At 41.4% G+C, this 15,755-nt stretch overlaps 1 protein-coding gene and 1 pseudogene across 1 annotated transcript in view; both read right to left on the reverse strand.

Annotated features, from left to right (window-relative positions):
* Window positions 1–4,122: 4,122 nt before the first annotated feature.
* Window positions 4,123–5,273, reverse strand: LOC122915530 (annotated as a pseudogene).
* Window positions 5,274–12,844: 7,571 nt separating this feature from the next.
* The window catches only part of LOC122915932 (guanine nucleotide-binding protein G(s) subunit alpha isoforms XLas-like), a 53,931-nt gene continuing 51,020 nt past the window's right edge, over window positions 12,845–15,755 (reverse strand). Inside the window, 7 exon segments of the mRNA XM_044262747.1 lie at window positions 12,845–13,236; window positions 13,457–13,524; window positions 13,707–13,837; window positions 14,035–14,155; window positions 14,259–14,317; window positions 14,432–14,505; window positions 14,616–14,670. Coding sequence (XP_044118682.1) covers window positions 13,090–13,236; window positions 13,457–13,524; window positions 13,707–13,837; window positions 14,035–14,155; window positions 14,259–14,317; window positions 14,432–14,505; window positions 14,616–14,670 — 655 coding nt within the window. The 3' untranslated portion in view covers window positions 12,845–13,089.

A 15,755-nucleotide genomic window follows, 5' to 3' on the forward strand; every position in this document is an offset into this window, starting at 1 on the left:
GTTTACTTGGGAACATCCCATTATGTTTCAGTGGGTACACCTAAAACATGAGAATTCCTTAAAAAACATAACCGTAATTCCCTGTCAGACATGAAAAAAGTTCACAAACCTTTTTTTTTTTATAGATTTCTATTTATTTATTTGATAGACAGAGAGAGATCACAAGTAGGCAGAGAGGCAGGCAGAGAGAGAGAGGGGAAGCAGGCTCCCTGCTGAGCAGAGAGCCCGATGCGGGACTCGATCCCAGGACCCTGAGATCATGACCCGAGCCGAAGGCAGAGGCTTAAACCACTGAGCCACCCAGGCGCCCCACACAGCTTTTTAAAATATTGTTGAATACCAGTTACTGTTCCAATTTCCCTGATAATTTTATGATTTTTTAAAAAAACAGTTGGTTTGAGGGTAGCTGGGAGGCTCCTGGTGAAGGGTTTGTCTTCTGTGGGGAGTCTGCTTCTCCCTCTCCCTGCCCCCCTGCTCCTGCTCACTCTCTCTCAAATAAATAAAACCTTAAAAAAAAAATAGTTGGTCTGTTCAAACCAGAATTCCAAATGGGTCCGTACTATGGGGATGCCATCAGAAAAATCTAAAATGTGGAAAACTCTGTGGGACAAAGAACCTGGTTCCTTCAACAGGGAAATCGTAAGGGGGGCTTACACTTTACAAATTACACGAGACATGTAAGCAGGGTACAGTGTGGTACCCTCTCCAGCAAGTGGTCTCCTGCGTCTTCTTCTAAAAGCTTTATTGTTTTACTTGCCACACGTTATCGATGCCCCCTCCATCTTTATTGAGGTATAATTGACCATTTAAGAGTATGTATTTAAAACAAACACAAAAACAGAAGAATATATATTTGATCGTATAGCTTGATGTTTGGATACATGTCTGCTCGTGAAACAGTCATCATAGTTGGATTATCCGCATATCCATCTCCTCGCTCGTAACCACCCTCCCCTTCGTGGCCAGAACATTCACCACCCGCTCTCTTAGCAAATTTCAAGTATGCAACACACTGTTAACCGCGGTCACGTGGCTGTGCTTTAGATCTGCAGAACATATTCGTATAACTGGAGCTTTACCTCTGACCCACATTTCCCCTTTCCCCCTCCTCCCAGCACCTGGTAACCGCCGTTCTCCCTGCCTCTATGATCCTATTTTAGATTCCACATATGAGGTCGGTCATGCAATGTTTTTCCTTCTGTTTCAAGCTTATTTCACTTGGCATAATGTCGTCCAGATTCATCTGTATTATCCTAAGTGGCAGGATTTCCTTCTTTTTTAAGACTGAGTAATATTCCAGTGTGTGTGTATGTGTGTGTATGCAGCATTTTCTTTGTCCATTCATCTATAGACAGGTTGTTCCCTTAGCTTAGCTGCTGGGAATAATGCTGCACTGAACACAGGAGAGCAAATATCTCTTCAAGGTATTGATTGTGTTTCTCTTGGCTCTATACCCAGAAGTGGGTTCACGGGATCGTAAGTTTGTTCTGTTTTCATTTTTGAGGAACCTATGGAAAACCTTTGTCTTCCATAGCAGCAGAACCAATGTACATTCCTATCAGCAGTGTGCAAGAGTTTTCTGTTAATCACATCCTCTCCAATACGTGTCTCTTGCCTTTATGCAGGTGGCCATTCTAGTAGGTGCAAGGTGATACCTCATGGTAGTTTGGGTTTGCACGTCCCTGGTGATGAGTGATATTGAGCACCTTTTACGTACCCGTTGGTCATCCGTAGGTCTTCTTTTGAGAAATACCTATTCAGACCCTTTGTCCATGTTATAATTGGGTTATTGGTTTCTTTTGGATGTATATTTTGGGTATTAATCCCTTCTCAGATATATGGCTTATGCATATATTCTTCCATTCCACAGGTTGCCTTTTTCTGTGTTCGTTGTTCCTGTTGCCATGCAGAAGGCTTCTGGTTTGATTTTGGTAATCCCTTGTCTATGTTTTGCTGTTGTTGCATGTGCTTTTGGTGACATCTAAAAAATCATTGTCCAAACCAATGAAGAAGCTTTTCCTTATGTTTTCTTTTCTTCCTTCCTTCTTTTCTTCTTCCTTCTTTTTCACTTTCTCCTTTCTTTCTTTCTTTCTTTCTTTCTTTCTTTCTTTCTTTCTTTCTTTCTTTCTTTCTTTCAGTAGTCTTCACACCCAGAACAGAACCCAAAGCAGAACTTGAACTCACAGCTCTGAGATCAAAACCTGAGGTAAAATCAAGAGTCGGATACTCAACTGACTGAACCACCAATGTACCTCTCTCCTATGTTATCTTCTATTAGTGTTATGGTTTCGGATCTTACATTTACATCTTCATTCCATTTTGACTTGGTTTGTGTGTATGGTGTGAGATAGGGGTCCAGTTTCATCCTCCTGTTGTAGACATCCAATGTTCCCTATATCTTTTCCCTCATTAGTATTTTTGTCAAAAATCAATTGACTATAGATGTGTGGATTTTGGGGGGGCTCTCTATTCCATTCCATTGATCTATATCTCCATTCTTAGGCTAGTACCATACTGTTTTGATTACTATAGCTTTGCAATATATTTTGAATTACATTTCAGTGTGATGCCTCTAGCTTTGTTGCTCTTATTCAAGATGGCTTTGATCATTTGGGGTCTTTTGTTTCATAATAATGTTAAAATCTTTTTCTATTTCTGTAAAAAATACCTTGGGGATTTTGATAGAGATTACATTGAATTTATAGATAATTTTGGGTATTATGGACATTTTATCAATATTAATTTTTCCAATCCATGAACATGGGATATCTTTCCATTCATCCAAGTCTTCTTTAATTTCCTCCATTTTATAATTTCATCCTGTCAGTCTTTTACCTCTTTGGTTAAGTTTATACATAACTATTTTATTCTTTTTGTTGCTATTGTGAATGGGATTGGTTTTCCTTTTCTTTCTTTTCTTTTCTCTTCTCTTCTTTCCTTTTCTTATTTCCCCAAGGTAACATTTTTAATACCTAACTTTTTAAACATAAGGTAAAACAATCTTATACAGGCAACCCCTGGGAATTTTTTTTTACAGATGTTATTTATTTATTTGACAGACAGAGATCACAAATAGGCAGAGAGGCAGGCAGTGAGGGAGAGAAGAGGAAGCAGGCTCCCTGCTGAGCAGAGACCCCGATGCGGGGCTTGATCCCAGGACCCTGAGATCATGACCTGAGCTAAAGGCAGAGGCTTTAACCCACTGAGCCACCCAGGTGCCCCCCACCCGGGAATTTTTTAAATTTTCATGGCGATTACACTGGCATGGATCATATTCAGTATTTAGTGTATGAATAAGTTAATTTTAAAAAGAAGTCAAAAACAAAGTTAAAGTTAAGAACCAATATATCTTTGAAAAGCTTCTGATGTTAATTCCCTTCTGGACAAATAAGTGGGAAGAGCCGTCAGTGTAAACCTATTTTAATTTTAGTCTCTATCTTTAAAATGGCCTAAAAGTTCTTAGAACATAGAAAAACTAAATTTTAATGCATTTGTAATAGCTTAACAATTTATGTGCCTTATTAGGATCTTCTAATGGAATGTTTTGAAACCAATCATAATTTGCTGCAAGGATAAATCAGATAAATCAGAAAAAGAAAACATATTTTTGAATAGTATATTACAATATCCTAGACAAAAGGAATTATCGACTAGTCATAATTACCAAATGCAACAGACTGAGAAATTAAATCCTCTGGTTGGCACCTTTAAGTATTTTGTCAGACATGAAGAATGTTTCTATCAATGACGTTCCTCTCCCGTGGCTCCTGGGTGGCTCAGTCGGTTGAGCATCTGCCTTCAGCTCAGGCCGGGATGCCAGGGGTCGGGATCCAGCCCCTCGGGAATTCCTGCTCAGTGGGGAGCCTGCTTCTCCCTCTCTCTGCCTTACTTTACCCCCTGCCACCCCCAGCTCTTGCTCACTTTCTCTATCTCAAATAAATAAATAAAATCTTTAAAAAAAAATAGCATACATCTCCCCACAAATTCAATTTTATTTTAAACAAGAAAACAGTTCTTTCTCTCCAGATTTTTATGTTTATCCATGCAAAGTAAAACAAAGCAACCTCAGTAGAAACAGCTTATTACAATGTTATTTTAGAAAGGCTTATTCCTCAAAATGGACTAAAAGAAGTCCAGATTGTGAGACCCATCAACCTCAGCGGCCTCTGTGTCCAACTCAGCCTCTGCATGGCTTTCCAAGGGAGCGTCAAGAGAGGCCAGTGCCTCGTTCATGTCACTTGCAAAAGTTTCTCATGATGCATTATCATCCTGAACATTTAGATTTTTAATAGCTTCTTTCCTGTTTGTTCCCCAACACCTATGTTCTCTTCCTAGCAGCCTTTCTCTATGCACACTTGTTTTGATTTGCAATGTAGAAAATGTCCTTCATTTGTTCCTTGCTGACACTAGGAGTGTTTTTCAGGGGATCCAGGAAAACCCCACCTGGTGTCTCTCTCCGACTAGCATTCATTATGGAAAGACAAGCATTTTCCTCAACTTCGGCAGTTCCCGTCAGAAGTTCAGTTGCCTTTTTGTTCCCAATTATCCTTACCACTTGTGCTACCAGATCTTCCTCTAAAAAGATCTGCATCCTGAAAGAAACTTCCTACAACCTGAAAGAAATTTCATGAGCCAGTTTCTGCTGGGAATCGTCCTCTGTGATCTGCACCAGCCTTTAGGGTTCATTTCTATTCTGTCCTCAGCCTGTCTTTAACAGGTCAGTTCTGTATGCGATGACCTCACCCACTTTCCTCTTCCTTTGATCCCACTCTTTTGCCACCGTGCCTGTATTCATCTAGGGCTTTGTCTAATGCCGTTGTATGTTCTTGAGTTTTCCTCTGGCAAGCAAATGACAGTTGGTCTCCCATTGTCTGCTTCTGTCAATAACGCCCTCCATTCCCAGAATACCAAGTTCAGAGGCCACTGCACCTTGATTCTATTCTTGTAGCTCAGCACCCCATATGTTGTTAACCTTCTCCAGGAACAGGTGGTTTCTTGCTACTCTGGTTTGGAAGGAGAGTTAAAACATTTCTGTTGCTTGCAATTCCGAAGAGAGCTATTATCATCAGTATCTGAAAAACTCTCTTCCCTCGAATCCACACTTTTAACAGTTCGATAATGTGATGCCAGCGTTGCTGTACCCTGGAAGGGCCTCCGTGCTGTCCCCACCTAGTGTTTTCGGTCCCTGCAGCAGCCTATCAGTGGGGGCACTGTCATGTCAGAATCTGAGTCGGAAAGCTCCTGTCCTCCATGTCACCAGCCTCCTGCGCCATCTTCCCACAGCCTGGGTTGTTTTCTTAACCTCCCGTTTGGATCGTTTGTTGTTGTGGCTTATTTTTATACGTTGGTTTTTTAATTTTGCAACTTGACTGAATTCATGTATTAGTTCTAAGAGCTGTTGGTGAGCCTTCAGAGTGTCCTGGGTATATGATCATGGTCATCTGCAAACAGAGATAATTTTACTTCTTCCTCTCCAATTTAGTTGACTTCTATTTCTTTTTCTTGTCTAATTGTTCTGGCTACAAATTCCAGTACTATGTTGAACAGAAGTGGCAAGGGTTAGCATCCTTGCCTTGTACTGGATCTTAGAGGAAAAGCTTTCAGGTTTTCCCCATCGATTTTGGTATTAGCTGTGGACTTTTTTCCCACTGGCCTTTATTAGTTGATGAAAGTTCCTTCTATACCTATTTTGTTGAGAGTTTTTATCATGTATGGATATTGAGCTTTGTCAAATGTTTTTCTCCATCAACTGAGATGATCATTTACATTCTATCCTTTGTTTTGTTAATGTGTTTTACCATATTGATTGATTTGCCAATGTTGAGCCATCTTGGCATCTTAGGGTTAAATCCCTCTGGGTCATGGTGTATGATCTTTAATGTGCTATTAAATTTTGTTAGTATTTTATCAAGGATTTTTGCATCTGTGTTTATCAAGGATGTTGGCCTATGGTTTTCTTTTCTTGTGGTCCCTTTATTTGGCTTTGGTGTCAGGTTGGTACTGGCCTCATAATATGAGTTTGGAAGTGTTCCCTCTTTGTCTATTATTTTGGAAGAGTTTAAGAAGAATTGGTATTAATTCTTCTTTGAATGTTTGACAGAATTCACTTATGAAGCCATCTGGTCCTGGGCTTTTCTTTGTTGGCAGGGTTTTGATTACAAATATAATCTCCTTTTGTTCAGGCTTTCTATTTCTTCATGATTCAGTGTTGCTAGATTGTATGTTTCTAAGAATTTATCTACTTCTTCTAGGTTATCCAATTTGTTGGCATTTAATTGTTCATAATATTCCCTTATCCTTTTTATTTCTGAAGCATCTGTTGTAATGTCTCCTCTTTCATCTCTGATTTAAAAAATTTGAGACGTCGCTCTCTTTTTTAAAAAAGATTTTATTTTTAAAAAATCTCTACACCCAGTGTGGGACTCAAGCCCATGACCCCAAGATCAAGAGTCCCAAGCTCCACCAACTGAGCCAGGCAGGCACCCTGAGTCTGCTCTCTTTTTTACTTAGGCTAGCTAAGGGTTTCTTGATTTTGTTTATCTTCTCAAAAAACCAACTTGTAGGTTTTTTTTTTCCCTATTGTTTTTCTATTTCATATATGTCTGCCTGAATCTTTATTATTTCCTCTCTTTTACTAGCTTTATGCTTAGTTTGTTCTTCTCTAGTGCTTTGAGATACAAAGTCAGGTTGTTTATTTGAGATCTTTCCTCTTTTTTTGTTGTAGGTGTTTATTCCCTCTCAGTACTGCTTTTGCTGCATCCTTTAGGTTTTGGTAAGTTGTATTTTCATTTTTGTTTGTCTCAAGATACTTTAAAAATTTCTTTTAATTTTCTCTTTGACCCAATAGTCATTTAAGAATATATTGTTTAGTTTCCACATATTTGAATTTTTTCATTTCTTACTGTTACTGATTTCTAGTTTTATTTTATTTTGGATGGCAAAGACACTTGGAATAATTTTGATCTTCTTAAATTTGTTAAAACTTGCTTTATGACTTAACATTAATGTATCCTATTTCTGTTGAGAAGAAAGTTCTGTATCATTCTGTTAGGTCCACTTGGTTTATAGTACTGTTCAACGCAGCTGTTTATTGATTTTTCAGATGGCCAGATGTTCTATTCATTATTTTTTTTAAAGATTTTATTTATTTATTTGACAGACAGAGATCACAAGTAGACAGAGAGGCAGGCAGAGAGAGGGAGGAAAGCAGGCTCCCTGCTAAGCAGAGAGCCCGATATGGGGCTCGATCCCAGGATCCTGAGATCATGACCTGAGCCAAAGGCAGAGGCTTAACCCACTGAGCCACCCAGGTGCCCCTGTTCTATCCATTATTGAAAGGCTATTGATTTTTCATGTTGATCTCATAAACTTGTTCTTGACTAAATTCTTATTTTTAGTAATTATTTTTCTGTGGATTTAGTGGGGGAAATCATGATATGTATATCATTTTCAGTGCAAGATAAAAGTTTTACTTTTTTCTTTCAAATTCTCAGGCCTTTAATTGCTTTCTTTTGTCTAATTGAATTGGTGTATATTTCCAATACAATAATAAACAGTATGTTGATATGACATCCTTGTCCTTTCTGTTTCTTGATCCTGACATTAATGGGAAACTTTTAGAGGTTTCTCATTAGGAAAAATGTTGGTTTGGGGAGAAAAAATTTGTATACCTATTTAACATATCTATATTAATTGATTACTTTATCATCAGTTATTAGTATAACTAATCTATAATTAAGTTATGAGTTATTACTATAACTAAAATTTAAATACATTTATAGTTAAGTATATTTAATATACTTATAATATACTTATAATTAATATATGTAATATACTTGTAATGAATATATATATATAATTTACATATAAAACATATAGGAAAGTACATTTTAGATATATATGCGTATATAGACAGTGTATGTTATATATTATATATAGTATACATACAGTCATTAAGAAAGCACCCATTAATTACTGTCTTATTGGATTTCCAAAATACAAATGGACATTAAATTTTGCAAATATTACCATTGTGCTAGTATTGAACCAACCTTGAATTCATAGAATAAATCTCATCTAGGCATGTTGTAGTATTTTTTAAATGTAACATTGAACTGTGTTTGCTTATATTTTAAAATTTTCACCTTGATATTATAAGTGAGATTGGCCCATAATTTTATTCTTGGATGCAATCTTTGGCACATTTTTTTTTTTAAAAGATTTTATTTATTTGACAGAGAGAGAGTAGGCAGAGAGGCAGGCAGAGAGAGAGGAGGAAGTAGGCTCCCTGTTGAGCCCGATGCAGGGCTTGATCCCAGGACCCTGAGATCATGACCTGAGCAAAGGCAGACGCTTTAACCCACTGAGCCACCCAGGCACCCTAATCTTTGGCACATTTTAAAATCAATGTTACATCATACCTGCTTTACAAAAATAAATTTGAAATTTTCCTTTGGTTATACTCTAGAATAATTTAAGTAGTATTGGAATTATTTGATCTTTAAAGGGTTAGTAGAATTTTCTGTAAAAGTACTGTGTCTAGTGCCTTCTTCCTTTCTCTCATTTAAAAAACTTTTTTTGAAGTATAGTATACAGACTGAAATCTGAATGAATTATGGATTTATAACCTAATGAATTTTCTAAAATGAATCTGTTTAATCAGCAGTTAGGTCAAGAAACAGACACTCCATAAGCCTCCCTCGTATCTCCTTCCATTTCCTAGCTTCCTACTCCAACAAGAGTCCGGATTCGTCTTGTCATGGTGGTCACTATGGTGATGTGAGGGTTCCCCCACCCCGACCCATGGTAACTGATTTGCTTCGATTTTTTTTTTTTTTGTCTCCACCAGGGTCAGCACTGGATCTTTCTAAATGTTCCTTCAAGGTCTGTGCAACAGAAAATTATAAACCCTTCTGTGTGTGTGTGAGTGTGTGCATATTTGTGTGTGTGATAGTGTTATTAAACCTACATTTTTCTGTCTGTCCAGCTAGTTATCTAGGCATCAAAGTATTTATCTTGCTATCTAGGTATCTGTGTCTTTCACGTGGTTGAGAAGCTGCAGAGCGTTTGCATTCCTGATCAAAGAGACAGTCGCTGGGCTGCCTTGCCCTCTCCTCTCCGCCTTGGGCTAAGATGCGATACCATCTCACAACGAAGAGAATGAAGCCAAGAGACTTGTTGGAGCCCAGCTATTGATGAACTGCTGAAGAAACCCTAGGAGCCACTTGGAGAATTCCTCAGGATTCCGGTGAAGTGAGTTACGAGCCTCTGTCTGTGTCACGCCAAGTCAAGGCTCTGTCCCGTGCAGCTGAGCACATTCCTAACTGATAGAACACGTTAGACAAAACCAGAAAACTTCGGCTGTTCACAGTATATGTGCGTTTAAACACGGGAAAATTATCACAGAGACACCAAATCCCTAACTCTTATTTCTAGGAAACTGGGCAGCAATTATCAAATTAAGTGCTTACCACAGTGGCCTTTTTAGTGTAGCCATTGTTTACAAGCATAATGGGCATAAATTATTCACCATGTTTCAGATATCACTTTTTAAAAATTCTGGATCATGGGGCGCCACTTGGATACGTCAATAGGCTTCATCCTCAAAGGGTTTCAAAGGGATTAAATGAGATAATTCCACAAAAGGGCCTAGGACAGCCCCTATCACATGTTAAAGTAGTCCATAAATATTAAGTATAATGTTTTAATAATCAATAAAAAAATATTGACGTTAGCCGCTCACATCTCCTTCTCATCTTTTGCTTTCCCTTAAGAAAAGTCACCTCCCCTGGGAGGCCCTCCCTGACTCTTCTTTGTAGCGTGGAGTCCCTCCCCAAATATCTCCCATTCCCCCATTGCCCCATTTTTTTTTTTTTTGCTTGGAGACCTTGTCGCCATCTGCAATTCTTTTGATTATTTATTTGGTAAGTGTATGTTTCCCGTGATAGAATATAAGCCCCACGAGAGCAAAACTTTCAGTAGCTGGCTGAATCCTGTACGCTCTTTACATTCGTTGCATACAAAGATGGCCAGTTGTGTCCAAGGCCATTAAAATAGAATGCCACTTGACACCCACGGGTTTTGCAGGGGTGGCCATTTTGGGGGGTACAATTTTGCCCATCTTTAAATAAAAATGAAAGTAGATAAAGATTCCGCTCAATTCTAGACCTTCCTCATACTAGACTTTATTGGGGGAGCTTAGTGGTTTATTATTATTATTTTTATTTATTCTCTAAAAGGTCAATACATAGTAATATATGGTCTATACACCTTTAGAAAGTGTGGCGTAAGTTGTTACCTTTAGAAAAATGTTTTGCATTCAAATAGGTAAAATTCAGCTGAAATTTTAAAAACTAATGGCTACTGGTAATCCAATATTTAGATGAAATTCCTCATAGTTTTTTGGCTTTCTGAAGATCCCAGAATTTAGATTTTAAAGTAGCCCTATACAAGTTATGTTTGGGACCAGGCCAGAGGGAAAATAGAAATGGGAATGTTTACAATAGAAGGGATAACTCCTAAGGAACAGAAGGAACCCTCAAACACATTTGAGTGCCTGGAGGTGGCCCCAAGCAACCCTCTGAACTGGTGGGGGGGTAGGAGTATGTCCAATGACCCTCCCTGCTCCACCACGACCCCAGCCACCCCATCCACCCCACCACAACTGGCTCCCAAATCCAGAAGAACCCTGCAGGATTTCCCCTCGGGGTCAGAGGTCGTGGAATCCTGACAATTGGCCTCCTGGGAAGAACAACAGGGGACCTTTCCCTGTTTGTTCTGAGTCTTCCAGAAGGACAATATGGTGTGGTGGTCAGGCAGTGGTCCTTGGCTACCTGACTTTGAAGCCCGTTTTCCCCTTTACCAGCCTTGTCTCTTACCCCACTCTAGGCCTGGGTTGACTCATTGGTAAAATGGTGTTGATGGCCGAGCGGTCTCACTGGGTAGTGGTAGGCACATAACAGCTGCTGGGTAACTGTGACCCTCCTTCTGGAGGTTACTGTGAAGTCTGCCATTTTGACTGGCAAGGTGCAGGGGTGGGGGTGTTCTGGGGTATCATTTTCTTGATGTAGCTTCTCTAGGGCCTGAAAATTTGTTCCCTAATTGTGGTGGAGATGTGGCTAGTGCTGTGGTAATCACCTGTGGATTCTTCAGAGAAGGTTCCAGAATTTCTATGTGGGGGGCATACAGGCAGCCATCTTGGAAGAGCTGGTCATTTGGGTGGGCTGGTCTTGATAGCTGGTACCCAGGTTTTAATAAGCTGTTTATTTGGAGTACTTTGGAGGATTATGGGGACTGGTGGGCTGGTCTTTTGGCTATATTTGCATAATACGCACTTATGTAGATTGATGTTAATTGGGGGGTGCTTTGGAGGGTTGTTTTGCAACAAAACCTACAGAGCACGCCCTCCATTCTTATGTGGACTGAGTATTGATGGAGAAGCGGATTTACTACTTTTTCTGCCCTCATTGGGGCTTATTTTGCTCACCTCTGGGGAGCTATACTAAAGGATTAATTTTATCTGGAAACTAGACCCATAAGTGGATTTGGGGGCTGAATTACAGAATCCACCTAATGTTTCATTCAGCCCCTTTCAGAGGCTGCAGTGGCTGATGCTGAAGACAAGCTGGTCTCTTTACCCCCCATCTCCGGGAAGCCAACTCGGGGGTGACCACAAGCTTAAGGTACAACCCTGAGGATGAAGATCAGGGAGTCCAATTGGACCTCAAACCCAAGCTCTAGTTCACTACAGCTTTTAGGAGTTTCATGTGGGGCCTACAATGCTGACCATGCCCCCAACCCCCCCATGAGTTTACAGTGCATTTCATTAGGAGACTCCCCATTTCCCCCCGTTATTTGTGGGAATGGTGTCTTCATGAACTTTGCATTTTTATATTTTTATGAGCACTTTATTAGGGAAATCAACCCTTTGTTATAGACTTTTACCCCATCTCCACCCCATTCATATTTTGTTTCATGTAATCTTTTAACTTTCTATAGCCCACCCCAACCCCATGGCTTGTGCAGGTTAGATCATATAGAAGAGGCCTATGTAAATCAATATCTTAATTGTTAAAATAGCCATTTTCAAGTACTTTTTTGTATTTAAACATGTGATTGATCCACATGAAATTCCTTTGTGTATGGAGTGAGGTAGGGATCCAGTTTAAGTTTATCCCCAGATGTTTAGCCATCTGTTTCAAAACTATATGATCGCTCTTGATCTGTTTTGACACCCCCCCCAGCTCTGAGGTTAATAGACAAAATTCTGAGTTACTTATGATAAAGGTCTACATTATACACCATTTGTTGAGTAACCCCACTTCCCCACTTTTGAAACACTGCATTCCTGAAATCCAACCCCCCCATATCCTAAAGCAAGAAGAGAGCCCCAAACCTAACACCTATTTTGGGGGGAGATTCTAGGTTAAAACAGGCGCCCTGTGATGACCTATATAAGGGAAGTTGGTAGAATGGACAGGTGCCAACAACAAACTCAGAAGTCTTTATGTGGGTTAATGCTTTCCTATGGGGTGTGGGCTTAGGTGAAGGACAGGGGTAGATTTTTGAATTATCTGCAAATTGTTTCCAGACACACAAATTATGGGGACCTGTCACTTCAACATGGGGCTTCCCAACTTCTGCAGCATTCCAAACCATGAACAATGTGTGTGTGCTCGAAGCCGCAAGTAATTCACAGGACTCACGTCCTTTGCTCACATTTAATTTTTATTTTGATTTTTTTAATGCTGCACAAGACAATATTTATTTCATTTATTTCTTTTATTTCATTTATTTCTTTTATTTCATTATTTCTGTTTGCTGCTGTTATTTTTTTTACTGAAAGAGAGAGGGAACTTTTGTGGCCTTTTTATCTTTTTCTTTTTCTCTGTAGGCCGCCTTAAGCTTTCTAAATTTGGAATATTTAAGCAAGCGGAAGGGAAAAGGGGGTTTCGCAAAATCACTTGGGGGGAAAAGGAAAGGTTGCGTTGTTAATCATGCCCTATGGTGGGTGATCAACTGCGTGTACAATTACGTTTCACTCTTAATTAATTGTGCTTAAGGCTTTAATTAAATTTGGGCGTTCCCTTCTTAGAGCAGCTCATACTGACGGAGGTGCATGCGCTGAATGATGTCACGGCAGTCATTGAACACACGGCGGATGTTCTCGGTGTCCACGGCGCAAGTGAAGTGGGGGTAGCAGTAGTGGCGTCCATCTCCACTAGCAGTGCTGATTCTCTGTGGGACAGACACAAGGAAACGGAGTCAGCGCCGCCTCTCCAGCATCCTCGGCGGGGATGCCGCCAAGGCCAAGTCCACCAGCTCCTGAGGTTCCATCAAAGCTAAAATTCTTACTGGCTCCCAGTGCAGTAGCATGGAGGCAGCGAAGAGCTGAATCCCCAAATGTTTAAGAGAAAAAGAACCAGCCAAGAGAGGATGGAAGACGGTCTCTACTCACCAGAAATTCGTCGCGGATGAAGTACTTGGCCCGGGTCACGCGTGGGTCCTCTCCGGGCTCGGGAGTAGCTACCAGGAACAGAAATATTTTGGTGAGGTCATTAAAAGGTAAGAGCAGAGCTAGGGAGTTAGCTGGGCCCCTTCACTTAGATGCGGCAGGGAAGGGAGCACAGTGGAACAGTCGTGAATATACAGGCCCAGTGAGCGAAGAACGGAAACGGGCCGGTGCAATGGCAAAAGCCCCCACGTACCGTCCTCAGGAGTAGTGTAGCGAGCAAATTCTGGAAAGTAGTCCTCAATCTTCGATTTTCCAGCAAGGACTTTCTCCGCAAGCAGGTCTTGCTTGTTGAGGAACAGAATCACAGAGATGGTGCGCAGCCATCTAACAGGGAGGGAGGTGAGGTGAGTGTCCAGGAAGAGAAGACATTCTTTCTGCAAGGGGTCTCGTGTGCTTGCAAAGGCTCTTTTTAAGAAGAGCGCAAGTACAGGGCCTCGGGTCAGTCCCAGGACCCTTGTGTGTGTGTGTGTGGGGGGGGTTGGGGGAGGACTGGCAGGAAGCCAGGGGGATGCCCCACCGACCTGTTGTTCCAGATGCTTTTGAAGAGGTTCAGGGCCTCCTGCAGGCGGTTGGTCTGGTTGTCCTCCCGAATGACCATGTTGTAGCTGCTGCTGGCCACCACGAAGATAATGGCAGTCACATCTGCGGCACAAGGAAGCAAAAGCAATGCAGGTCAGGGGACCACGGCCCTGAACGAGTCAGAGCAGAACGTGCTTACAGAGAGGAGAAGGCCGCGGCTCCGTACCATTGAAGCACTGGATCCACTTGCGGCGCTCGTCGCGCTGGCCGCCCACGTCAAACATGCTGCGGGAGACAGAGGACACGGGTCACTCCCAGCGGCTAACCCCTTTCCAGCACTCTGCCGGTGGGGACTGAAGGAAACCAGTCTCTATCTTAAGGAGGGAACCGTTCACTTACTGGAAGTTGACTTTGTCCACCTGGAACTTGGTCTCAAAGATTCCAGAAGTCAGGACGCGGCAGCGAAGCAGATCCTAAAACAAGATCTCAGTCAATGGCTCTCACCCAAACCCACTGGAGGCAAAAGTCTTGCGTGGCTTGGAAAGGGGGCTGCGAGTCCCTGACTGTGAGAACGTTCGCGTACCTGATCGCTGGGCACATAGTCAGCCTGCTTGATGACATCAATCTTGTCCAGGAAGCTGGGAGGAACGAAACACACACACAGGTGTTCAAAGAGCTCATGCCGGTTTGCCCCCGATTCCTGTCTCACTACAAAGCTGAGCTCGATGGAAATGACAGTGTCAAAGTTATAGGGCGTTTAGTCAGCAGGAGTTTTGCCTGTATTGGTTACATTTAGGACTCAGAGCCTAAGCCTTAGAGAGGTCAGCGTGAGCAGCATTTCAGGTAAGTGTGTTTGGCGGACCAGGAGATCCGGAACCAGGAAGCAGGCATGGGCTCTGGAGGCCCCTGGCATACAGGTACAGCGCAGGTCTCAAGGGGGTGGGGGAGGCCCCCCCCAAACCAGGCCTACCTGATCTTGTGTCATCTGAAAGTGACTATTAAAAATTTAGCATTTTTAAGTTGTGCGCCTTTGACTAAAATGGCAAGTGATTTAAAAACTGTATATTTCCACCCCATTCCTTTTTCTTTCTTTCTTTCTTTTTTTTTTTAAAGTAAAATGGCACACTTAAAAGCAGCAAGGATTTTCCCCTCAAGGGACTCGTGAAAATGAGATTGTTTGAATTACTCAGAATGGGTATCCCTTCCTCCTACTTTTTAAGAATCTCACTTATTAAAAGAGAACAAAAGAGGTTGTCACAAAGGGGCCCTTTCTGGCCTAACCACACCGAACAGGAAACAAACACAAAGTTCCCTTCCGTTCTGTTTGGTCCATGAAATAGAACCCTCCAGATAGGAGACTTTGGGTTTTTTTTTTTTTTTTTTAAATCCCACAGCCAGGCAGGTTAGGGATCCTCCTATGGCTGGGATCCTGCACAAGAGAGGGGCTGGGGGCCTGAGACACCATCCTCCACCGTGAGGAAGGTTCCATCAAGAGCCGGCCATGACCTTCCCAAAGCAAGGAGGACCTCCCTGGGAATGCTGGGCTGGACTCACCATTAGGAAAAAGAACTTTGGAAAGACTGGGGTCATTTAACTAATATGGAAAGTGAATATTAAAACGGGTGGGGGGGGAGTTTTTCCTGGGGCAGGGAGTTTGGAAGGATTTCAAAACTGAAAAGAAAAATCACAAAGGGAGAAGAGTCTACTTTGAAGAAATTCTGAA

This window comes from Neovison vison, chromosome 8, assembly GCF_020171115.1.
Source record: "Neovison vison isolate M4711 chromosome 8, ASM_NN_V1, whole genome shotgun sequence".
Classification (NCBI taxonomy): Eukaryota; Metazoa; Chordata; class Mammalia; order Carnivora; family Mustelidae; genus Neogale; species Neogale vison.